General features: G+C 32.0%; 1 protein-coding gene across 1 annotated transcript in view; it reads right to left on the bottom strand.

The window, feature by feature from the left end:
- Positions 1–5,207: 5,207 nt before the first annotated feature.
- The window catches only part of LOC120157416 (gibberellin 20 oxidase 1-like), a 38,479-nt gene continuing 15,730 nt past the window's right edge, over positions 5,208–27,956 (bottom strand). Inside the window, exons 2-4 of the mRNA XM_039168540.1 lie at positions 6,241–7,042; positions 5,830–6,148; positions 5,208–5,748 (exon numbers count right to left, since the gene is read on the bottom strand). Coding sequence (XP_039024471.1) covers positions 5,485–5,748; positions 5,830–6,148; positions 6,241–7,042 — 1,385 coding nt within the window. The 3' untranslated portion in view covers positions 5,208–5,484. The remainder of the gene's footprint in view (positions 5,749–5,829; positions 6,149–6,240; positions 7,043–27,956) is intronic.

Here is a 27,956-nt window from a genome sequence, read left to right as displayed (position 1 = left end):
ATTTTATTCAGTTTTTATTTTAATTTTTAATAAAAATCTATTTTTATTGACTTCTTACTTTTCACCTATTTTATTCATATTCATATTTTTTAACAAGTTTTAACTCTGTTCTCGGAACACATTTATTCTTCCTTATGGCACATTGTTTGCCTACCTCTGTGATAGATTTGTGATCATGAATAGATTCTCATGTTGCTCGTATCTAATTTGTGATTATCAGTGGTCTTTCAGTGGTTAGACTCTTTTTTGTGGTTGTTTACTGATGTATTCAGATTTATTTGGAGAAACAACCTATAAGTTTTCTTTAATTCAGTTGCTACTCCATCATTTCCAAAAACGTTTATTTGATAAAGGAGTAATACTGATGATGATTAGGTTATTATGTATGATGACATACGATTCAAAAGAAGACTTCAATTGTTATTGCGGTTTCAATTTTTTTATGATCATAATCCCTAAAATTTCTTTGTGATTAGTTGCATTATTAAGATTGTATTATTTTGTTTGAATAAATTCAGTATTATTTCCAGAGTTAAAAAAAATATAGACTGAGAAAAGAAATGGCCATGACAAAAGACATGGAAATAGAAGAAATAAGATTTTGCGTGATTTATTAACCCTTTTATATGCGTTGGACATCCTTGCACGTAATTAGTATGTATTATGTAAACCTATATCCCCTAATTATTTAAAAAATTAACAACTCCATTTTCATCCCTTGATAATTATAGCTATAAATAGACAGCTTTTGAGTAGGCTAATTTTGTAAGTGATGTTTGAGTATTAAATATTTGGCTCAAAAGTTGCATTATTAAGATTGTATTATTTTGTTTGAATAAATATTGACGTTAGACATCTCCTATATAAATGTTCAAATTATACCTTTTGAGCTAAATAAGTGCCTTCATTTTTTTTGCCCATATGGCTGTCTAACGTTACAAATGTTATCACTTTATGTGTCCAGATTGTCAACGACGTTAGTTTTTTCCGTTAAGTAACACCTGTCAAAACTTGGTAATTTTTAATTTTTTATAAACTAATTTTTTTTTATTTTAAAAACTACCCCAAAACCCTAAATCCTAACCTTAATCCACTGTTGTCGACCTCTTCGGCCACGACCACCGCCGTCAATGTAGCCATTGCCATCATCCTAGTTATATGTTGTCGTAGTTGTTGCCTATTCACCATCAGAATCGTGTGGGATCACATTTTCATCCTAGGGTTTGCAGGATTTAAAACATCAATTTGTTGTCGATCGGTCGTCAACCACTCATGATTTCATAGGGGTTTTGGTCGTCGGGAGGAGGGGAGGTCAGGTAGAGCTTCTTCGACTGCAAAGGGTGGCGGTCGGTGTGGGTTTAGGTATTAAAATGAAGGTTTTCAAAGTTTAGGGGTTATTTCAAAATGTATGTGTTTTATTTTTATAAAATATATAATTTTATTTTTTAAATTTTATATAATTTTTTTTAAAATTACAAGAATATGACACGTGTAACTTAACGAGAGAAACTAACGCCGTTGATGGTCCGGGCACCTAAAGTGCTAATGTTTGTAACGTTAGGAGATTGAATGGACCAAAAACAATGTAAGCACTATTTGACACAAAAAATATAATTTGGGCAGTTATTTGGGTATTAACCCATTTATCTATATTATTAATCGAAAGCGCTTTAACAAGGAGGGAAAAAAGGCAACCCCATAGCTCCAGCATGTAAGATAAAAGTTTGACAAATTTTAATATACTAAATTTATGATTAATATACAATAAATTTCAGATTTTATCTTAGTTGTGTTAAAAAAAATAAAACCAGTTAATCTATGATTACTTCATTCATCCGTAACAATATAATAAAAAACTGTCTGAAATATCCTCTCCCCAATTGGATCCCTGCGACTCAATTGTGTCAAACAGTCAACTACATCGTTATCAGATCATCATATATGTACTATGTGTATTATATAGTGTAAAATTAAAAAAAAAATTACACAATTTTAGAATCGTTGGATGAGTAGAAATTAAAAGTTTATATTACCAGTAATAAATAAGAATACATTCATTAAAGAAAATATAAACAAAGAGTTAACCTCAATATTTAGAAGAGATATGGTTTATAATATGTTGGAAAGAAAAGTTAAATGGTGGATGGGGATATGTAGTTGTTAAGAAAGAAAGGCGTGACAGAAGAAACAAAAGGTTCCACATGATGCGTGTCTTTTGGAAAAAGTCTCACGTACGTCAAATTTAATATTCAATCAAGAAAATATGTTATTGGTTTTGTTATTAATTTTTTAACAAAATTTGTAAAAAATTATCAGAAACATTATTATTTCTACCGGTTTTATTATTATTGGACGTTTTACCGGTTTTGTTAACATATTCGATAAAGTACTATCGGTTTTGTTATTTTTTCTATCGATTTTGTTATTATTAGGTACTTTACTGAAAATATTAAAAAAATATTAATATTTTAGGTAAAAATAATAATTTTTATGTAATTTTTTTACCATTTATTAAAAATAATAACAAAACCGATAAAATATTTCCTTAATCATATATTAAGACTATTTAACGGTAGAACTTCCGGGCCTTTTGGACGTGATTACGAAAATGGGACTGTCATTGTCCTTACCTGTGGCGGCTCCATCTCATTGCAACTCTCCCCTCCCCTATTTCATATTCCACTTCTAATCATTCAATTTCCTCACTTGTTACCCTACTTCACAGTATATCCTTATCATTTTCTTTTAATACAAGAAAACCCAATTCGAAATAATAAATTTAAATGTAATTAGGATTGCCCTTCTCTACTTTTATTCGATTTTCATTGACTTAGAACGAATCACAACTCCATATATGTGTTTAGGTCTATAAAAAGCACCCGGACTTGTTCAAATAAAGTCACAAAGTTCAAGGGCTCGTTTGGTATTTTAGACTAAACTTAATCATATAATATGCTCCCATTGAGCTCCTCAAATGGTGATTTTAACTGAGTTGAGTAGCTCGAGATTGACTCTGTCAAAATTTGATCAACCTAAATTTGATTCGAAACTTTAATGAGTCGAGTTGAGTAAGATCAATTTGTCTCGAAAAATTTACGGGCAATTTGTCATTTTTTTTTAAAATTTTTTAAGACGTTCATTGTCTTATTTTTAAGTTTGATTATCTATTGTTAATCCTTTTTTTCAAGAATGATTGTAATATATTAGTGTGATGTATTTGTAGATTGTTACTTGGTTGTAATATGTTATTTTGGTGCATCTTTGGATGTTACTATATAATTTAGAATTTATAATTGAATCAAACGCTATTTTACTTTTTTTTTTGTTAAATTTAGTAATCTATGTTTATATTAAGATCTATATAACATTGATAAATTTTACATATATTTTAAAAAATAAGATAAAAATTCTAGCGAGTTTAATGAGAAACAAGTCGAGTCGAATAAAATTTTATTAAACTTAACAAGTATTAAATCGAGTCGAACATGATTTAAACAATTTACAAATTGAATCGAACACTGCTGAAATCGTGATACTTGTTCGATAAACAGTCCATTCCTCAAATATCACCCTACCTTCTACATATAAGCATTGGTTATTCTTTAGGTGGGAGAGGGTCGAACATATGCACAAAAGAAATATTTTCTGACAGCATTAATTGATTATATTCTTTATCATTTTATCTTAGGATAATCAATAGTAAAGTATTATAAGAGCTACGAATTCTTATAAAAAAATCGGTACAAAGAAATCATGTTTGATGCTCATTGGTTAGTAGATGCGGTGATTAATTGGCAATTCTTAGTAGTTAAATGAATGGACCTAAAATATACAGGTTATATTCTTAAATATTTTATAAAAAAATAAAATGTAAAATATAAAAATCTATCAAATTATTATTGTTTCTTATAATATAAAATAATTTCAAATATATGAAATAAATATAATATCAGAAAACAATTTTATAATCGTAATATTTTATTTTAAAACATATCATTCTCGGATGTTGAATAAAATCTTGAGATTTTTTTAAGGTGTGAGACCACTCATTTTGGAAAACAAATGGCAGTATTAATATATTATGAAAAAGAATGTTGCAGCATTTAAGGACAAACATCACGACAAATTTTGCTTAGTATTCCTTTGCTCTCTATATAGCCATAAACTTCCAAATCTATATGTGTAACACAAGAATACATTTTACAGTGAAAGCTCTGCCAATCCTCAATGGATTCTAGCACCCTGTTCCTCAGAATCATTCAATCAGTGGGCCACATCCTCCTCTCTAATTTATTTGACAGCCTTACCCCTATTCCATGTAAGTCCAACAACTTCAAATGGAACATGCTTTTTGGTTCATAATTATAACTTCTGTTCCATTTTGATTACTAAACTCTCATTTTCTTCATACTTATGCTTAAACTTAGTTTTGGTTTCATTTTCATCATTTACTGTTAAAAAATTAAATAAACTGGTGGTGTGTTATTTTTTTTAAATTTTTCAATGATGACGTAGTATTACCTTATGGTGGGACATCATATTCACCGTTAATTTTTTAACGGTGAGTGATCAAAATATAATCTTAGGTATGATTTCGGAACAAAAAAATAGTTTACTGACCAAAATGGAATAAAAATGATAGTTGGGGTTATGAAATGTGTAAATTACCGTATTTGTTTTAGAAAATGAATGATCATGTTATTTAACAGGTTTTTGGGTTCCTTCAGATGCAGATATTTTATGGTCTGTAATGGGTTCCTTCAGATGCAGATATTTTATGGATTGTAATGATATGCTTGGATTAAATTATGGGATAAAACAAAGTTTTTTTTTTTGCATATGTGGCTAAAATTTGGGTAAACTACACATTTAACACCTAAAGTGTCAATTTTTGTCCAATTTAATACCTAAACTTTCATTTTTTTAAAACCATATCTAATATTTAGTTTTTGTTTCATTTTAGTATCCCACCACTAAAAAATAATGCATTTAGTACCTAACTATTAATTTTGAACGGTTTTAATAACTAAACTTTCATTTTTTTTCAAAACTTAACGCTAAATTTTGAACTAGTACTAAAGTGAAACAAAAAATTAAACTTTAAGTATGGTTTTGAAAACAATGATAGTTTAGATACAAAAACGCATAATTTACCCTTAAAATTTTTGTTTAATAGAAAAACGTAAGCAAGAGAATGAGACAGAATATAAAACCAGTCTGTGCAATGAATTGAAGTCGGTTGAGGAAAGAACTAGTAGTAATTAATTAAGTAGCTTAATTTTGTTTTCTTACATGTAGAAGAGAGGTGATTCTACTGATTGCCATTCTGTATTATCAATGGAAATTGAAGGCCCTTTGTCCATCACTAATGAGCTTTTTATCACCACCTCACGCCATGAACATGAAAAAAGAAGCATTTTTTTTGGCCTTTGGGTCTTCCTTTCAAAGTAACAAGTCTGTTTTTATTTTCAGACAAGAAGAGGTTCAGCTGTTTCTGTGTTGAACCCAGTTGGAGAACACTTGGAGAGTGTTCATGTCGGCTCTGTAATGCTTCTGTACGAACTCATGCAGCATAGGCCATGTAAAATCTGGGTACACTCGTGGACTGTTTTGGTTCACCAACTCGGCTGGTGGGGCTACCACTTTATCACCCGATGGACACAAAAAGAAAGCCAGAGATTTTCTTGTCTTTTGGCTGTTCACGACCGCCCGGTGCAAGCAGCTTTTGTATCTCCCGTTCGACAGTGCCTGAGAGAAGAAGGAAAATAACCCCCTCCGTTCACCAACTACAGTAAATTAATATGTAAAGGAAAAAAAAAAGTATGTTACCATAAAGGTGTCGCCAATGTTAACGACAAATGCTTCGAACTTCGGGCTGATTGAGCGCCATTCGTTGTCTACAAACACTTGAAGGCCACTGACCCTGTCTTGGTGAAGGATGGTTAAGGACGTTGGATCGCAATGAGGCCCTGTCCCTAAAGTGAGGTCCGGTTTTTGACAAGGTGGATAGTAGTTTAGCCTCATTATTGAATTTTTCTCAAAGAATTCCCTGAAATGTGATCTGTTTACGCCCAGGCTAATGGCTAAAATCTCCATTATCCCTAACGAAAGCTTGCTCATCGCCAAGCAGTAGTCCTGGTAAGCCCTCCTACACGCCAAAAAAACACACACAAAAAAGGAACTTTAGATTTTACCACAACAATAGATCGGTTTTCGATATTTAACATGCGAGTTTCTCACCCGAATTGCCGGAATTCGACTCCCATTTTATCAACGAGGTAGTCTTCCACCATCTTCGATGAGTTATTCTTAGCGGAATAGCGAAGCGAAAGCGTTTCCTTCCATGGCAACTTGGTGGAGAATCTGCCTGTGAAGCTACTAGCATATCCACAATCCTCACCGAATAGTCTTTGAGCCCTTTGCTTTTCGGATAGAGGCAATTCAAAGAAGTTATCCATATAACCATGAGCATCGGTCAAGAGTTTCGAACCGACTCCGTGATTAACGACGAGAAAGAAACCGTGCTTCCGACACGCCTCGCTGATAAGCCTTGAAGCTTCCATTGTGGCAACAGGGTCACCAGAAAGGAAGCCTCCTAGATCAATGAGGGGTACTTGGAGTTCTGGTGGATTTGCGCAAGGCTTTTCATCATCAGGCCATATAAATTCTTTCGGAATTCGGGATTCGAACCGAAGGACCGACGCGTCGAAAACAAGCTTTCTCAGCTCATCGTTTTCTTCGTCTTTTGGATGGCGAGGCATTGATGGTATGCTGGAGATGCAGTCAATAGCCACTGCATGAAGAGTAAATATAGTGATGACTAGAAAGGATGTTTTATATATTTGTATGTATGAGTGATTTTGAGATGAGTTAAAAGACAGACAGAGAAGGGAATAGTGAGTGAAAGGAAAAGAAGGGAAGAGAAGCTGGAGAGGAGGGATAAAAGAAACGCCAAGCCCGTTCTCATTGGGGAAATCAGTGAACAAATATTGGAATCTTATAGTGCAGGCAACGGGTCGAGTTTGTTTGGATTTTTGGTCAACTTGATTGAACCTTAAAAATATGTATCTTCTGTTTAAATTCGACCCGATCCAAAATTAATATATTTTTCACTCGACTTGATCCGATTCGAAAAATATATATCTTCCATCGACTTCGACCTGACCCGACCTAGTATAAAATAAGGACTTAGTTTAAAAAATAATATTTTTTTTAAGAAAATTACATTATTATATCTGGGTCGGAGTTTTTCACCCTCCACTCGAACTGAGAATATCTCGCTCCCTTAAAAAATATGACCCGACCTGATCCGATCCGGTATAAAATAAGAGCTTAATTAATTTTTAAAAAAAATTATATTATTATCCTCGGGTCGGAGTTTTTCACCCTCTACCCAAACCGATACTATCTTACTCCCTTAAAAATCAAACTTGACTAAACCAAACTTAATTTTTTTAAAAGAATTCAACCATATCAAATTAGATCAGGATCGATTTCAATTTCGAGTTAAATTCTCATCCCTAAACCTATAACCTTTCTCCCCACTCTTATTTATGTTTTTGCAAATAAGGTGATACTCAAATGTGGAAATTGCAATATTGTTCCTTTGTCAATTGGAAAATTAAGTAACATGCTACTATTCCTATGCATGAATCAATTGAAGAGGATGGATGGAAACGTCGTTGTTCTAAAAATTTTAAATTATCATATATTTTAGATTTTTTATATTTTATATTGATAATATATTTTCTATTGATAATATATTTTCATCTCTAAAATTTTACAAGTTCAACCTCTTCTAAAATTTTAAAATTTCGCCACCATGATAAAATCTATACCCTCCTTATTTTTATGGGTGAGTTTACTCATAATTTAAAAATGGTTATAACTTTTTCTCTACATATTTCTTAAACTAAGAATTAACTTTCAATCCTTAAATAATTATAGTAGGGGATACTATTTACTTAAAAATACTTAAAATTATATCAATTAAATTAATATTTAATCAACAATTAAAATCATATTTATATTAAAATGAAAATCATTGGAGGCTATTTTATCATTTGTTTTTTGTTAAGTAATTATTGTTACGAGTTATATTATTTAAGAATGGATCGAAGGGGCGGGTGGGGCAGTTATTTTTCAAAAAATATAAAATTATAATATATTTTAATATTTTTATGTACTTTATTAAAAAAATATTTTTGTTTCCCCTAAATTTTATAAGTTCATCCATTCTTAAAAATTTAGAAGAATATCCCTAAAATAAAATAATCTGTTCGTGCCTATTATTTCTCCAAAAATAAATGTTTACCATTGTTAAAATTAAATATTAGTTTGAAAACATCAAAATTCGCATGCATATTATAATAATTATACAGTAATAATTTTAATAATATTTTTTGAAATATTACGCATTGTAAGTTTAATAAGTTATATTTGAAATAAAATATATATATTTATGGAAATAAGAATAAAAGAAAATATAGGGTGTTGCTTGATAAACTGAAAAATTTAGTGTTAAATTATTAATATTAAATTTTATAAGTAATCAATTCATAAAAAAATATTTAATGAATTAATGAAAATCAAAATTATGAATTTATATGATATTTAGTTATAATTATAATATAAAATTTAAAGGAAATATGGCACATACATTATTTAAAAATAAAAAATTCTCCATATTTCTTGTTTTACATATTGTTTTGTTTTGTTATCTTTATTGTATATTATGTTATCAATACGATTCTTATGAAAATTTCTTACTAGTTAATTAGTAGGAGAAAAGGACCGTCAGGAAACTACTACTGTAAAAACTATATAAAACAATACCTTTTGGATCCGAAAAAATTATTATTTTATCAGAAGTTATTTGTTTATCGATAAATGAATGAATACTTATTAATTTAGAGAATATTTCATACTTTATGAATGTGTGTTTTTTTTGGGTCAAAATCTAATATACATGTAGATGCAATGAATCAAAGTTAATCCCGTAAGTGCATGTATCAAAGTTAATTGGTTCATATAACAAAAAGTTAATTAATTGGTTCATGTAACCAAAAGAAAAAGTAGTTAATGGTTTCAAAATCCACATATATATATTCATTGGATAAATTTAAAATTTTACTATAAATAAACACCTGTATCTGTCAACAATGGATGATTTATTTTTTTTAAATGGACACATATATATTAATAACACCAATTTTTGTATGTGGTGGGAACAATTAAAATTTCACGTTGAGCATTTTAAATAAAATAAATAACTAATATAAAAAAATGAAATTTATTTATCCTGACTTTACATCTGCCACTGAATATTGTATTTGGTACAACTTTTTCCTCCGTGGCTCCCCATTATAAGGCGTAAAAAAGTTCAAATTGACAGATGAGATGAGGAAAAATATTATATGAGTATAAAATTGAGCATCCCTCTTCAAGTCAAAAAGATTTGCAATAGTAGGAAAACAAACATTTGATCTCTCTAATAGCCAATTAAAAATATCAAGTACACATCTGAATATTTTTAAAAAAAATAAAAACAGCAATTTTAAAAGACACAAATCAGCCGAATATCTCGAATTAGAGAAGGTATTGTAGGAGTAATTTATCAAATATTAAGAGAAATTATTCAAATTAAAGAAAAAATGTTTATGCATGAAATATATGGTTATAGAAATTCGAAATTTAAATTTTGAAGTGATGGGCCAGAACGGTTCAAGCAATATATGTGATTAACCTTCTACTTGAGATTTATTATCGCGTCACTTTTATTCTAGCATCTTAGAAGGTCACGAGAAAGGATAAATAAATCATAAAAAGATCAATGTATTAGATGCATTTCATTCTATTAAAGCAACTTCAAATATTGACTTGAAGCCTACAACTATTGCAAGTTGTTCCGACATTGCAAAGCTCGATGTTGGGAAAAAAAAGGTGAATTACATTTATAGATTTAATATTTATATTAAATTTAGAATGATTTTAAATATTATAAATTAAAAGATATTATTTAATTTGAATATTAGTATGCTAATTATTTTTTGAATATGCCAATTTAAAAAGATAATTATTATCTTTTTAACTTAATTATATACTTTTGAATATTTTAAATTAAAATAATATTTGTTTAAGTTTGAATAATAAAAGGAGTGTATATCTTTTTAATATTTTAAATTTAAAAGATATTATTATATGTTTAAATTTAGATATTAAAAGATATCTGGTTGGAGTAAAACTATCTTGAAAATTCCCTATAAATAATGAGTAAACCTGTTAGGTTTTTCATATCTCGAGTGTAGATGTTGATTTCATCCGGGGTTTCAATCGAGCTTTGTTTGGGATATATATATATATATATATGGTCATATTATTATTAATTATATGTATGATTAATATATGTTAATTAAATAAATTGAATATATATAAGGCATTAATCTTTTCATTTACTGTTACAGACCCAAACCCGAAGTGGCTCAACTGAAGCAGACCCGAATCCATAGTAGTCTAAGAGTTTAGGGTTTGGGAAACCCTAGCTATATTAAGCCTCTAGCGTTGCCCCAAATTACAGTTGTCGAATTCGACAAGATTTGACAAACCATATCAAAGCAGATTAGGGTTAACACTTAACCCATACACAATTGAATACTAGCCGTTGGATCTAATTTTAGATCCAACGGCCCAGATGCTAAAGAGATTTGGGTTTACCCTAATGCACCTAGTAGTTATCGTTGTCGCCGAAGCCCGATCGTTGATCTACCCTGCGTCTGAGATGTACGTTTGGCTCAGTACACACGCTCTCGATTCCATAAATGTATTTATTGTCGTCGCTACCACCGGATTCATCACCGGTTGCCTCGAGGCGGACGAAAAGAGCCTATGGGTAAAAAATATGTACCCCATCCTTTGCATGCACTATAGCTGCCCGATTTAGGGCTTTGTCCCCGCCGAATCACCATCCTCGGTCAGAGCACCCAAAGCCAAAAAAGGAGAGAAAGGAAATAAAAATTAGAGATCTCTTTACATACAATAAAAAAAGTCAAAAGAGGAAGGACCTCTATATACAATACAACAACACATCAAACGGGAAAACAGGGAGAAAAAACATAGCAACACAACACTAAAAATCATATTTTTCTTTGAGAGACTTTAAAAACAACAACAAAAAATGGGAACTTTTCGAAAGCAAAGATGAAAATCCTGAGTATAAAAAGAAGAAAAAGAAAGGGAAAAAGGAGAAGAAGCTTACATCGCCGTCACTAGAGTCTTCAAGCGTCGTCAGATAAACATGTCTTTCGAAGGTAAATTCTTAGATCTAGGGAGCTTTGTGCATTTTTGGGTTTAAAGGGTTTCAGATCCGGGTATAGGAGAGTATGTAACACCCATATCTCGTATACCTTTATGTACACGAAATACATATGTCACATCACTTTAAAAACGTTTACTCATTTGAAAACCCGTAAAATTTTGTTTCAATCATAAATCCACATGAGTTAACACAATAATTAAATATTCATTGAAAACACATTACAAAATATTTTGTTAAGTTTAATTGCATGCCAGATAAGTTTCAAAATGATTACTATTGTTCTAATATTACTGACGAGTCAACCTTAGTTGATGATATATGCTGCTACGGCTGCACTCCTTACTTGATTATTCTCCACTTTTACCTACGCGTGAAAGTAACACACGTTAAGTATTTTCTTAGTGAGACATATTATTGTAAAGTAACCTTTATGTATACATAAGTATGTCATTATTTAGTTCACACTAAATTGTATGTTCTTTAAGGATTATATAATCCTCATTAGTTAAAACGTATTTCATTCAAATTATCATAATTATTTTAGTATACCTAGCATACTTATCTTTATTTATATTTTTTTCTTTTCCCATTAACTCTTTAGTCACTATTCCTTATTTTCATTGATAGCATCCATTCATGTTTATAATGCACCATTATGCATTTTCAATTATAGCATCCTTTCATGCTAATAATGCACCCATATGCATTTTAATTATGTCTTCCTTTTATGCCAATAATGCACCCATATGCATTTCAATTATGGCATCATTTCATGCCAATAATGCACCCATATGCATTTCAATTATGATATATTTTCATGCCAGTAATGCACCCATATGCATTTCAATTATGGCATCCTTTCCAATATCCTTTCCATACATGAAATGAAAACATATTAACTACTGTAAAACATACATTAAATTAAAATATTCTACATACAATTGTACTCACCTTATAATCTCTGCTAATGAGATGTAGAGATGTCTGGCTAATCAGTAACTTTATCTTTCCCCCTTTTCTTGCTAGATTCAGATGCTTGATTTGATCTACACAATCATCCATTCAAGACATATACCATACCAAATGCTAGTATATTTCCAAACATTTATACTATAATACTTAAAAGTACCATTATTTCAATTTTTATAACAATTTCAATCTATCTTATAATTCCAACCTCATTAGTATCGGTGCTACTACTCTGGTATCGTTACTTCTATAGTATGGTACCAATACCCCTTTCAATATCGATACCATTTCTATATTATGTGTTGCACGGTATCGATACCTTTATTTCAGTATCGATACTACTATACTATGGTACCGATACTCCCTTTCAGTATCGATACCAATTTGACATTCTGGATCCATGGTATCAATACTTCCCTTTGTTAGTATCTATATCCCATCAGTATCGATACCACTTACATCGGTATCGATATTGTTCGTCACATTTCTACCTATTTACACATATAGTATCGGTATTGTTCTATCAATACTGTTACCATTACCCAAATTTACCATTTTTCAACTCGATTTTAACTTAATTTTCCCCTCAAATCTTATACTTTTACCTCCAATAATGCTATTAAACTCCTTTTTACTTAACCCAACTAACTTTACTTCATTAATCTCTTATAACTTCTAGAATCTTCGTAGAACACTTCAACTCAAGAATCATATCATTTTTCTAAGCATGTTTTTAATCATATCTCATACTTCTAATCTCTTATTCAATCCTTTGACAAGTCAATTCTACTAATAAACCTCAATAAAATACATATATCAACATATCATTAACAAACTCACTTCCTTAAATCTCATATAAAACATCCACCACTTAGTTTTAATCTTCTTTAATCATTCCTTAAGTTTAGATATCACTTAATGTTACCAAAACAACACATAATTTAAAGGAAGAACTAGCTAATGGAAGTTTACCTTATGCTAGAGAGGAGAGCACTACCCACGTGAAGAAGAAGAAGAGCAGAAAAATGATTTACTTTCCTTTTTTCCCTATTTAAAATCCCTAATAATAATACATTTTAAATTCATTCTCCCTCTTAAAAGACCAAAGTGCCCTCTTAATTTATCTGTTAATACAAATTAGTCTAAACACTATTCCAAATCATTTTTTCATCTTTTACCAATTATTAAAATAAATCTTAAATTTTCAAATGTTTTCAATATAGTCCATGACCTGATATTTGGAGTATTATAATTCTCCCCTTAAGAAAATTCATCCTTGAATTTAAATAAATACCTAAAACAAAGAGGTATGGAAACTGTTTCCTCATGTCATCCTCTCTTTCCCAAGTAGCTTATTTAATGTTATGATTCTGCGAAAGCACTTTCACTAAAGTAATCTTCTTGTTACGCAATTCCTTGTTTTCTCTACTTTCTTGGGTGTGATAATGTGGGACGGATCTGATCGGTATCTTCTGAGCATTGATATGTGGAAAACATTATGGTTCTTGTCCATATCCGAAGGCAACGCTAATTGATAAGCTACGGGTGCGACCCTTTTTAAGATCTCATAAGGTCCAATGAATCTCGGACTCAACTTTTCTTTATGCCCAAATCATAATACCTTCTTCCAAGGCGATACCATCAGAAACACTTTGTCGCTCACTTGAAATTCGATTTCTTTTCTTTTCAAATCCGCATAAGATTTCTGTCAATCGGAGGCTATTTTTAAATTATTTTGGATAACTTTCACTTTCTCTTCCATTTCTTTCATCAAATCCGGACCAACTAGGTCTCGATCTTTTAGTTCAAACCAATTTAATGTTGTTATGCACTTTCTCCCATACAAAGCTTAATACGGGGCCATCTTAATATTCGATTGATAAATGTTATTATACACAAATTCCGCTAAAGGCACATACCTTTCCCATGATCCTTTAAACTCAATCACACATGCCCTAAGCATATCCTTAAGTATCTGGATAGCTCGTTCTAATTGCCGTCTGTCTGTGGATGAAAAGCTGTGCTGAAGTTATATCGAGTACCCAATGCATCATGTAACGACTTCCAGAATCTTGAAGTAAACCTTGGGTCTCGATCAGACACTATTGAAATAGACACTCCATGCAGTCTAACTATCTCTTTTATATGCAACTCTGCATACTTATCTTTCTAGTAATCTACTCAAACCGGAATAAAATGAGCTATCTTTGTCAATCGATCTACAATTACCCATATGCAATCCTTTTTACCTAGGGTCAAAGGTAGACCCGAAACAAAATCCATTGTAACTCATTCTCATTTCCATTCAAGAATAAATATCAGTGTAGAAATTCGGAGGGCACTTGATGTTCAACTTTCACTTGCTGACATGTCAAACATTTGGCAACAAATTCCGTTACATCTCTTTTCATACCAGGCCACCAATAACGACTCTTCAAGTCTTGATACATCTTATTCCCGCCTGGATGCATCGTCAAAGGGCTATAATGTGCCTCGAAAATAATATCTTTCTTCAATTCATCATTATCGGGAATGCAAAGTTTTCCACGATAATATAAACATCCATCGACTCTCATCTCCAAGTTTTTAGCCTATTTTTTTCAACTTGCGCCATTTTCGCCAAGAATTCTCATCTCGACCTTGTAGCTCTTTTACCAGATCCAAAAGCATCGGCTTTAACTTAAGTTCATCAATTAAGGCACCATCTCCTTTTAACGACATATGCGTATCCAAAGGTCATAGAGAGGAAAAAATCTTTCGGCTTAGTGCATCCGCTACAACATTCGCATTTCCAGAATGATAATTGATAATTAGATCATAATCCTTTAAAAGCTCGATCCACCTTTTTTGCCTCAAGTTTAGTTATTTCTGAGTCAACAAATACTTTAGACTCTTGTGTATCGTTCACCATACCAATAATGACGCTAGATTTTTAATGCAAACACAACGGCTGCCAATTCTAAATCGTGAGACAGACAATTTTTCTCATGATTCTTCAACTATCTTGAAGCATAAGACACAACGTTTCCATCTTGTATCAGCACACACCCCAGTCTATTATAGGATGCATCACTGAAAATAACATAGTCTTTTCCCGACTCAGGTTGTGCAAGCACAGAGGCCTATGTTAATATTCTCTTGAGCCTTTCAAAACTTTCTTGACATTTCTCCATCCAAAAGAAGGTACATCATTTCATAACAACTTAGTTAACGGCAACACTAACATTGAAAAGTTTTTCACGAATCGTCTACAATAACCAGTAAGCCCCAAGAAACTCCAAACTTTAGAAATATTCTTTGGGGGTTGCCAATCCACTATAGCTTGGATCTTTCTAGGATCTACTCTTATGCCTTATGTGGAGATGATATGACCAAGGAAATAAATCTCCGCTAACTAAAATTCACACTTGGACAATTTGGCATACAATTTTTTTCGCGAAGTGACTGAAGAACCATTCGAAGATGAGCATCACGTTCCTCTCTTGACTTGGAATATACTAAAATATCATCTATAAATACAATCACGAATTGATCCAAATACGTTTGAAATATTTGGTTCATCAGGTCCATGAATATTGCAGGTGCATTAGTCAAACCAAATGGCATCACTATATATTCATAATGTCCATACCGATTCCGAAAAGCTGTCTTTGAGATATCATCATCTTTGATCTTTAACTGATGGTACCCCGACCTTATATCTATCTTAGAAAACACCACTGCTTCTTTAAGTTGGTCGAACGAATCATCAATCCTCGAAAGAGGATACTTGTTCTTTATCGTTACCTTATTCAACTGGCGATAATCAATACATAATCGCATTAACTCGTCATTATTTATCACAAACAACACAGGTGCTCCCCAAGGAGAAACACTGTGTCTTATAAATCCTTTATCGAGTACCTCTTGCAGTTGGGCTTTTAATTCTCTCAATTCAATCGGAGCCATACGATATAGAGCCATAGAAATAGGTTCGGTACTTGGGTAAACCTTAATCCTAAATTCTACCTCACGATCTATAGGTAATCTCGATAACTCCTCGAGAAAAACATCCATAAATTCTCTAACAATGGGAATATCATTTACTCTAACTTTCGGTATTCGAGTATCTATCACATTGGCTAGAAAAGCTATATATCCTTTCGACATCAATTTCCTTGCAGTCATGATGATATCATATTTGATGGTGATCTCGCTTTTTCGCCAATAACTACTATTTCTGAACATTCTGTATCTTTTAGAAACAAGCGTTTCTTATGACAATCAACCTATCCATAATGTGGAGACAACCAATCCATGCCCAAAATGATTTCAAATTCATCAAAGGGAAACTCCATCAAGTTTGCCGGAAACACAATACCTTTGATCTTTATAGGGAACTTTCTACATACTCGAGTTACTCTCGCACTGTGACCCATATGGTTTACCGCAATCATCTCACTAACAATTGGTTCTAAAGGAATTCCTCTAGATCTAACCAACTTTGTGCTAATGTATGAGTGTGTAGAACTAGGGTCAACTAAAACAAATACAAGCTTATCAAAAAGATGGAAAGTACCTATTATGATTTCGGGATCACCCTGATCCTCATTGGTCTTAATGTTGTAAATTCTAACAACTCCCCGAGTCTTTTATCACTGGATTAACTCATATTATCCCATGTATCTACCTCTTCCTTTTCTTCTATTAGAGGCTACCACCGATCTTTCAGATTGTGGCGAATTATTCCCATATTTCTTAGGAAAATTTTGGGCAAAGTGACTTGTCTCGCCACATCGGAAATAAGCTCCACTGATAAATCTACATACTCCACTTTGTAATTTACCGCATGTTTGACATAAAGTCCTTTCCCCAGATGTTCTACCCGAGCTAACAGCAAAAGACTAAGATTATCTATTTTTTTGTGAAGCTGCCACATAACTATCTCTATCTGAAAATCTGGAACTCGAGCCCTTGCCTCTTTTAACATGATGAGGAGTTCAAGGCATTCCCACTCTTTTCCTCGTCTATAAACTCAATTTCATAGCTAAGGTCTCCTCCTAAGCTCTTTCAATAGCTTTTGCTCGGTTTATGACTTCTTGTAAACTCGATAAGTTCAAAGCCAAAATAATCTCTTTCAACTTTAGCCTCAAACCCTCTATAAACCAATCACGTCTTACTTTATTATTTGGAACTACTTCAGTAGAAAAATGACTCAACTTGTTGTACTCAACCTCGAACTCATGTACGACTCGATCACCTTGCTTCAGATTAAGGAACTTCAACAGCATTGCCCGTTTGAACTGTTCACCCACATACTTGTTCTTGAATTCTTCCAGGAAGAATTGCCAGGTCACTTGCTCCAGTGGTGCATACATCGTAGTATTTAACCACCATCCCTGAGTTAATCCTCTTAGTAAAGATACAACTCCATCTAACTTTTTTGGATCTTAACATTACAGACTTTCGAGTATTATCAAAACATCATTTAACCATAATTCGGCCTCTATAGGACCCTCACCCTCTTTTCCTTGGAACTATAGAGTTCCGAAACTCTTCAGCTCTTTTAGGATCAATATTCTCAGTACTAGAGGAGCAGAAGGAGGTTAAAATTGAGTCAGTATGGAATCAATGACTTGCATGAAAGTTACAAACTCAGGCACAAGAATATCTTGATGTGCAGGTGCACTAGCGTTTTCAGATGGGAGAGGTTACTCACTATTACCCTCATAATTTTCACTACCAGTTTCTTCTCTCATCTCTTATTCCCCCGTTATTCGCGAGTTTGAGGATTCTGACATTTATTAACACATACACAATAATAACAATATAATTAGTAAGGAGTGTTATCAATCACCCTCTAATAACACCATATCAGTAACATTGACAATTTTAATGGCATGTAATCTTTTTCTATTTTAAATTAGATCTGGTTTCGGTCGAGAATCGGCTAAACTTGTAGCTCTAATACCAATAAATGTAACACCCATATCCCGTATACTTTTTCATACACGAAATACAAATGTCACATCACTTTAAAAACGTTTACTCATTTGAAAACCCGTAAAATTTTGTTTCAATCATAAATCTACCTGAGTTAACACAATAATTAAAATTCATTGAAAACACATTTACAATATCCTTTCCATACATGAAATGAAAGCATATTAACTGCTGTAAAACATACATTAAATTACAGTATTCTAACTTGAGTCATTGTGAATCGTCTTCATCTCAATCACCTACAATAAATGTACTCACCTTATAATCCTTACTAATAAGATGTAGATATGTCTGGCTAATCAGCAACTTTATCTTTCCCCCTTTTCTTGCTAGATTCAGAAGCTTGATTATGATCTACACAATCATCTATTCAAGACATATTCCATACCAAATGTTAGTATATTTCCTAATATTTATAGTTTAATACTTAAAAGTACTATTCTTTCAATTTGTATAACAATTTAAATTTATCTTATAGTTCCAAGCTCATTAGTATCGGTACTACTACTCTGGTATCGATACTTCTATACTATGGTACCGATACCCCTTTCAATATCGATACTATTTCTATATTATGTGTTGCACGATATCGATACTTTTCTTTCAGTATCGATACTACTATACTATGGTATCGATACTCCATTTCAGTATCGATACCATTTTGACATTCTTGATCCATGGTATCGATACTTCCCTTTGTTAGTACTGATACCTCCCTTTTTTAGTATCGATACCCCATCAGTATTGATAGCACTTGCATCAGTACCGATATTGTTCGTCACATTTCAACCTATTTACACCTATAGTATCGATACTGTTCTATCAGTACCGATACCATTGCCCAGATTTACCACTTTTCAGCTCAATTTTCACTTAATTTTCCCCTCAAATCTTATACTTTTACCTTCGAAAATGCTATTAAACTCCTATTTACTTAACCCAACTAACTTTACTCCATTTAACCTCTTGTAACTTCTAGAATCTTCGTAGAACACATCAACTCAAGAATCATATCATTTTTCTAAGCATGTTTTTAGTCATATCTCATACTTTTAATCTCTTATTCAATCATTTGAAAAGTCAATTCTACTAATAAACCTCAATAAAAACACATATATCAACATATCATTCAAAAACCACTTCCTTAAATCTCATATAAAACATCCACCACTTAATTTTAATCTTTTTTAATCATTCCTTAAGCTTACATATCACTTAATGTTACCAAATCAACCCATAATTTAAAAGAAGAACTAGCTACTGGAAGTTTACCTTATGCTAGAGCGAAAAGCACTACCCACGTGAAGAAGAAGAATAGTACAAAAATGATTTACTTTCCTCTTTTCCCCTATTTAAAATCTGTAATAATAATACATTTTAAATTCATTCTCCCTCTTAAAAGACAAAAGTTCCCTCTTAATTTATCTATTGATACAAATTAGTCTAAACACTATTCCAAATCATTTTCTCATCTTTTACCACTTATTAAAATAAATCTTAAATTTCCAAATCTTTTCAATATAGTCTCTAACTTGATATTTGGGGTATTACAGAGAGTGGGGGTTATTTTGGGGTAGATTAGTCAAATTACTACCACCATGGGCGTCTTGAAAGAGAAAATAAAAGAAAAACGATGAAATAAAAAAATTAATTAAAAGAAAAATTAAAAAGAGGAAAAAAATCAAAATAAATAAAAGGGGGTTCAAGATGAAAATTCATAAATGGCGTCTTGAAACCAAATAAGGCCTTAAGTTGAAAACCCGTAAAGGGTGGCTTGGTATCATTTAGGATTTGTGCATGGTGGAGGTCCAGAATTGACAGTGAAGTTGAAAAGAATTTGAGTCTACGTAGTAACGTCAAATGATGGTCATAGTCAGAACTGAAGACTGAAAAAGTTCAGTTTGAAATAACCGGAAAAGAAATTGAATACTAGTTTATGGTTTGGAGATTTGGTAGTCTAGAGGAAACTTCACACCTTTAACCGTTGTCACAATTCTCGAGGTCTTTTCAACATAAGCTACACTTGAATCACTCTGCAGTGTGCTAGTCCAAAAGCATTTTTATTATTGATATCTGAAGACACCTACTTCATTTTCTTTTGTTTTCTTTTCCAGTTAAAAGTTTGCCATGTATCTACCCAAAAAAAATCTTTATATTTATATAAATAAAAATAGGTCTTTTTTATTAACACCCTGTTCCAAGCATCCTACTTTGAAAATCAAAAACACATAGTTTAACTTGAAAAACATGAGATTATCGTGCAAAAAATTTTGGAAAAGTGCAGGTGTTTTGAAGCTGACAATGGTTTTAACATAGAGTTTACATGATGATAGGCTACATGAAACTGAAACCTTGGGGTACATAGAAAGTTTTAGCAGATTGGAGATAATCTAAGACACCTTTCACTGATCAAGTAGTTGGTCATGAATACTATCGGGTTTCAAGAAATAGGAAAACCAAAGTCATGTCCAACCAAAGAGTATCTGATCGAGGTTGTTAGCTAGGACGAAATGGTCGTGATTCATATACCCAAGATTGGACGAAATCATAAGATGTCCAATAAAATGGTTATCCTTCAAAAAATAAAATACACTAAAATTTCATTATTGCATACATTTTAGGCATAAACAGGATCATGACATTCATAAATGCATGATGACAGATGTAATTAAATACCTACATGTCTTTTAAGAAAAAAGCCACGAGTGGGTGAGGCTGAAACTTCAAGATAAAAGCAATTGATTCAAAGTCCTAAGAGGGAAAGATTCAAGTGACAAGTTCCCATATCTAGTGGCTTCGAGACAAGTTCCTACAGAGAAATTGATTTTCAAAGATTCTCTCAAAGTCTAAAGCTTCGGATTTGATCTTCCTAAAAAGAATTCAAATCCCTAAAGAGCAGTAAAGTGGATCAAAATTTCCTTGAGTTTGGTTACCTCTAAAGTGTAGTATAGCAGATTCTTTTTCTTTTAGATTTGGTCTTTCTAAAGAGAAGCGAAGCAAACTAAATTTGATTCAATCTTCCCTGAAGAGTAGCAAAGTGGATCACAATTTTTGAAACCGATTTCCCATAAAGAGTAGTGGAGCAGATCCTAATTCTTTCAATATTTGGTCTTCCTGAAGAGTAGCGAAGCAAGTCAAATTTGATTCAATCTTCCCTGAAGATCAGTGAATTGGATCACAATTCTATGAGTCTGATCTGCCCTAAAAAATAGTGGATTTAGACCTTTTTCTTTTAGATTTGGTCATCCTGAAGAGCAATGAAGCAAATCAAGTCTGATTCTACCTTTCCTTGAGAACAGGGAAGTGCGTCGAGCTTTTTGAGATCTGATTACCCAAAAAAGTGGATCATATCAAGTCCAACCTACCATGAAGTTCTGGTGGAGTGGGTTATCCTTTCAACTTCATCATAACCAGACAAATATGACCATCCGTTAATCTTTGTTTTATTCTCGTTGCACGACAATGAGCAAAGAGGGGCAGTTGTAGAGGCTCATTTCGCACAGGGTTTCAATTAAGCTTCATTTGGGATATATATATATAATTATTTATATATGGTCATATTATTATTATTAATTTTACATAGCATTAATATATGTTAATTAAATAAATTGAGTATGTATGTATATATATATATATACAAGGCATTAATCATTTTATTTTCTAATACAGACCTAAACCTGAAGTGGCCCAACTGTAGCAGGTCTGAATCTATAGTAGTGTAAGAGTTTAGGGTTTGGGAAACCCTAGCTACACCAAACCTCTAGCGCCGCCCCAAATTATAACCGTCAGATTAGACAATATCTGATAAACTAGATCAAAGTATATTAGGGTTAACCCTTAACCCATACAAACTGAATACCATGCGTTGGATATGATTTTAGATTCTACGGCCTAGATGTTAAAGAAATTAGGGTCTAATGCACCCAACAGACGCCGTCGCCGCTGAAGCCCGATCGTTGATCTACCCGCGACTGAGATTAACGCTAAGCTCGATACACACACTTTTGATTCCCCAAATGTATCTATTGTCATCACCACCATCGAATTCATCGTTGGTTGCCTCAAGGTGGAAGAAAAGAGGCTCTGGTAAAAAATATTTACCTTGTCCTTTGCATGCACCATAGCCGCCTGATTTAGGGCTTTGTCCCCACTGAATCACCACCCTCGGTTAGAGCACCCATAGCTAAAAAATGAGAGAAAAGAAATAAAAATTAGAGATCTCTTTACATGTAACAAAAAAAGTAAAAAAAAAGGCCCTCTATATGCAGTACATCAACAAAAAAAAATAGAGAGAAAAATCATAGCAACATAACACTAAAAGTGATATTTTTCTTTAAAAGACTTAAAAATCAACAACAACAAAAAAGGAACTTTTTTTAAAGAAAAGAGGAAAATCCCGAGTATAAAAAGGAGAAAAAGAAAGGGGAAAAGGAGAATAAGCTTACCTCTCTGTCATTAGAGTCTTCAAGCATCGTCGGAGAGCTATGTCATTCGAAGGTAAACTCTTAGATCTAGGGAGTTTCGTGGGTTTTTTGTTTTAAATGGTTTCAGATCCGGGTTCAGGAGAGAGAGGGTCATTTTGTGTAGGTTACTTGAACTCCAGCCACTGTGGGCAGTTGAGTGCTCCGATGAGCAGTGATTGGAGGCTTTCAATCTCCCCTGGTGAGGAAACGAAGAGAAAAGATAGAGAATTTCCTTTCTCCTCTTAAGATGAGAGAGATTGAAATGAAGAAAATGAAAAAAATAACCATTTTCGACCATATTTTGGGTATTTGTACCAAATCTGAAACGACATTGTTTCGGGGGACGAAGTAATGCGTTTTGGGTGCATGGGAGAATCCTTTCTACAAACCTTCTTACTTTGTAAATGTTCAATTTAGTCACTAAATAGAATTTTACATCCTTTTATTTCGAGTATTTATTTATATTTCATTTGTATTTTAGTCATTATGTTGTTTAATAGTCTATTTTGTTAATGTTTGACTTTGGGTACGCCATTTACAAAGCTTGCATTTTATCATTTTGAGGTTTACTATTAGCCTTAGGTTAATTACCCATATATGCCTGAAAAATTTAGATTTCATTTCATTTTAGTACTTGCCCACTCTTTTACATGTTTTGCTCAAATGATTGATTCAATCCTCAAATTTTAATAATTTATGTTTTAGTCTTGAATGGTGATGTTGGTTCATTTACAATTCCAGTGCCTAGTTTGTACAATATTTGTATTGGTTACCCTAGTCTTTGTTGGTTTTACTGTTTGATCTTTAAAGTTTCTATTTTTTAGTCACACTTTTGTATGGTTTGTTTGACTTGTTTTATGGTGCATTTTAACCTCTCTTGTTTGTTGAATGTTATTAGGTAGTTATTAAATATATTTGGGTTCGATTAATATACATATATTAATATTTTTAAAATATTAATAAATATTATTTTGTTTGAATAATTTATGGAGATACGCCTTAACTAGCAAGGACTGTGTCTCAGCCAAATTGTTCGTACAAAATTGTATGATCCATATTCGAATAAGTAATAAATGTATGGAAATGTCACTTCGTGAGGGGAATCATGAAAACACGCCTTAACTAGCAATGAGTGTGTCTCCCAAGGATTGTTCGTATGAAATGACATCCTTTTGCTACTTGATTATTTTTTGAATATATCAAATATATATCCAATTTATTATAAAGAACAAGGCAATGGTCTTTTATATGGGGATTCAATGGAAAAATGCCTTAACAGGCAAGAAGTGTGTTTCCGGGGATTGTTCGTATAAAAGAATATCCTTTCAAAAAAATATTTAAAGGAGATGATCATAATTTAAATATACCCTTTGATTTTATAATTTTCAATATCTAGATGACATATAATCGCTTAGATACCGAATTTGGGCGTTGTGGGGGTGCTAATCCTTCCCCACGTGTAATCGACTCCCGAACCATTTTTCAAAACGAGTTTTTGGTTAAACTCATATCACTTTTTATCTTTTAAAATTATTTTTCTTAGAATTATTTTAAATGATATTTTTTAGGTATTCGACTAACCTAACCCAAAGGTCGATGGCTACTTCGAATCTATTTATTTGTGCAATTATTTTAATAAGTTGGATCCCTCCTCGCCATAGTCCTAAAATTCTCGAGGGCAGTTCCAACATCAGGATTCAAGATCTTCTATTTTCTTGAAAAACAAATCTCTCATTCTTAGAAAATATTTTCTTTCATTCTTAGTTTTCCGGTGATAGTAGAAGGCAAGGATAGGTCGTGATCTCTAGTGTTGTGTTAATGTAGTTGATCATCTAGTTGTTGTATCCTAGGAGAAAAACAATCAAAAGATCTCGACCACCAAGGAGTGGACAAAAATATGTCTTATGAAAACTGTGTAGCGACATGCCTTTACTGTTTCCGATCTCAAGATCAAAACCAAAGATTATTTTATCTTCCATTCATTTTCTTTTTTTTTAAAGAAATTAATTTCTTCTTTTTATTTTTCTCATGTTCGAATTTCATCTCGGATTATTATTTAGGATAATAATCTTAAGATATTTTTTCTTCTTTTATTTTTCTTAATCTGAGATTATTCGAAATTGTGGGAAAAAGAGGTAGCGGATAATTTTTTTTCGGGATTTATTTTGTCATCTTAACGAGTTTGCTAAAATCTCAAAGTGGACCAATTTGTATAACATAAATTATCATGAAAGTAACTTGGTTGTTGATTTTTTTTAATATTTTGTCTGATAAAAAAAATCTAAAATAAACAAGAATTAAATTTTCTATTTATTTGAATTATTTCTAATTTCATTTCTTTTTTTTTACAGAAAATGAGACAGTAGATATGCCAGTTTATCCTACTTGGAGAATACAATGATGATTCTAGTTCAGAATATGAGTCAAGGAGCAGTGGTAATTAACCAAAACTAGAAGCCGACGAAATTCTACAGAGAGAATTTCAAGATGTAGGAACTGTAACACCCCAAATTTGGGCTAGTAGTTTCAAAATTATCCAAGAGGCTTGTGAACCCCATAGATTTCATAAATTAATTCATTGGGCTTAATTTGGTTGGAATTGGGCCAAATTAAACATTTTATGGAGGTTTATGAACTATAGAAAGAATATGGATGACCTATAGTAAAATATTTCCATTTTTTAAATATGAAGGCTTTTATACCTTTCATCTCCATCTTTTCTCCATTTCTCTTATTTTCTTCTCATTTCCTTGTCCCATTTTTCTCCCCAAGTTCCATAGCAAAGAAAAAGTGATGGGTTTTCACCCAAGTATGAAAGAAAAAGGTGTGGCTAAGTAAGGAGCCTAATTTCGGGATTCAAAGATTATGGTAGTGTATTTCTAATCCTTTGGAGGATTAAACTTTCATAAATTTCAAGAATTTGCTAAGATTTGGTAGCTGAGTATTTTAGGGTTTTACATTTGATTCATGACATAGATGACAATTTTGTTGTAAAGAATGTGTTTAATGACACTTTAAGACCCTAAATAATAACCCACAACATTAATACATGATTTAGAATCAAACTATGGCCTTTAAAGTAAGTCTAGGTGTTTTCTTGAGCCTAAATTAACTATTTAGGGTTTGAGTATCGATACTGGATAAATTGGGGTAAAAATTAGGGATTTCAAGTAAGGAGTATCAATACTATGTTAGAGTATGCCCAAAGACCAATCATATGATGATTGTAATAATATATTTATTTACTGATTTTATTGAATAAAGGCATTGCCACTATTATTTTCAGTTATATGTCTATGTTTAATATAAATTGAAAGATAATAAAGTCCATATAATAACATTATTAAAAGATCCATAGTCAAGTATTATTATGGGCATGGACAATAATAATACGCTTAAGACTAATATGTTATTGATTGATACAAGGAGTTGTCATTTATATAGAGATGTCAGAATTGATACATGATTATATTGTTAGAGAACAATGTATTGGATTGACCCATCATGAGCATATGCTTTGGATTATTATGTAACGGTCATAACATTGCTCATGGTGATGACTATATGTATGATCCTCAGACTTGAGATCAATGTCATCCCAACATATATTGTTGTATGTTTTGATACAGTTAAACATGCTCCATAACTGGTTGCACTATAAAGACTGTTATTGAATATATCTCAATATATGTAGTGGGGTGTGTATGATTAAGATAGGATTTGTCCTTCCTACATAATAGAAAATATATCACAAGCCACTTGATTGAGTGAGACTAGAAATGCGTGACCATGCTCGAATAAGTTGATATGTGATATCACAAATTATTCGTTAATTATAGTCTACTCTAGGTATCAAGAAACAATAAATGAGTTATACAAATGTGACTATTCTAAGACTTGTGCCTATTCTAGATATAAAGGACAAAAGGATGTAATACATAAAGAGTTAATCACGAAGATGATATGTCGAATCATAGTTTTTTGTAACTTAGGCGACAACTATATATTTCTAGATGTCACTCATTGTATATAATATTAGAATTATTCTAATAATTACTACTAACGTTTCATGAACCTACAGGATCACACCCTAGGATTGAAATGAGCAAAGATGTACAATTTGTTGTATGTTAATAAAATATATAGAGTTAATATATGTATATTTGATATACATATGATTTTAATTATCCCAAATATAGTAAGTAAACATTAAAATAATGTAATTTTGATTTCAACTCTTTAATTGATATTTAATTTGAAATAATTAAATAAGATTTTAAATAAATATTAAAGATTGTAATTCAAATTATAAGTCTTTAATATGTATTTAATTTGAATTAATTAAATAAGAAATTTATTAATTCAAAATAAATTAAAAGCCCTAACTATTAGGGTAACTGATATATTTAAGTGAGGTAAGGTCTAGCAGCCGATTACTCTAGCCATTTTTCTCAAATTCTATTTTGGGAAAAGAAAATTTTGCACTCAATCAGGTGAACTAAGTAGAGGCCGAGACGTGTTTTCGTGGAGGCTTACGATTCGAACCGTTCCTGATCACCATTTCTCGCTTCTGTCTTTTTGCTATTTTTCAACGAACCCATTGTAAGTATTCACATCTTTTCCTCCCGATTTCAGTTTTACGTACATGGATCGCTGGTGAGACCGTCAAGTTTTGTTTTCGTTGCACCTTGGGGTGCGCCGACGGTCCCAACAGTGGTATTAGAGCCACTTTTACGATCCAAATTCATTTTAAATTCTTGGTTGACGCAATATGTATGAGATGTATGTTCTAGTTTTATCATTTTTGGAAAATATGCATGATATCATTGTTCGAATCGATAACCGCAATGATTAATATGTTAAATTGTAATATGTTTTTCAATCTATTTGTTGCTGCAAGGATTTAATGAAATCCATATGTCAATTGTTAATATGATGATCCGTGGGAGTGCGATAGAAAATTGCGTTTAGCAGTGGAACAATGGTTGTTTCGATGCAGAAAACCTTAGGGTTTGAAAATCCTAAAAGCACGATTTTGTTGATAATTGTTATAAAATCGTGAGGTTATTCTATAGAAACGGAAGTATTTTTAAAAAAAAATCCCACCGGCCGTCGCGGTACAAATTGAAGGACCATATTAATATTTTTAACAAATGCGTAACAATGTGTATATATATGATATGCTTGTTTTGTACGGTGTTTGCCATGCATGGTTATAGCCCCTGTTT

The sequence above is a fragment of the Hibiscus syriacus genome, unplaced genomic scaffold, assembly GCF_006381635.1.
Source record: "Hibiscus syriacus cultivar Baekdansim isolate YM2019G1 unplaced genomic scaffold, ASM638163v2 tig00111254_pilon, whole genome shotgun sequence".
Lineage (NCBI taxonomy): Eukaryota > Viridiplantae > Streptophyta > Magnoliopsida > Malvales > Malvaceae > Hibiscus > Hibiscus syriacus.
Note: the sequence above shows the minus strand (reverse complement) of the source record. Positions and strands in the feature narration are given on the sequence as shown.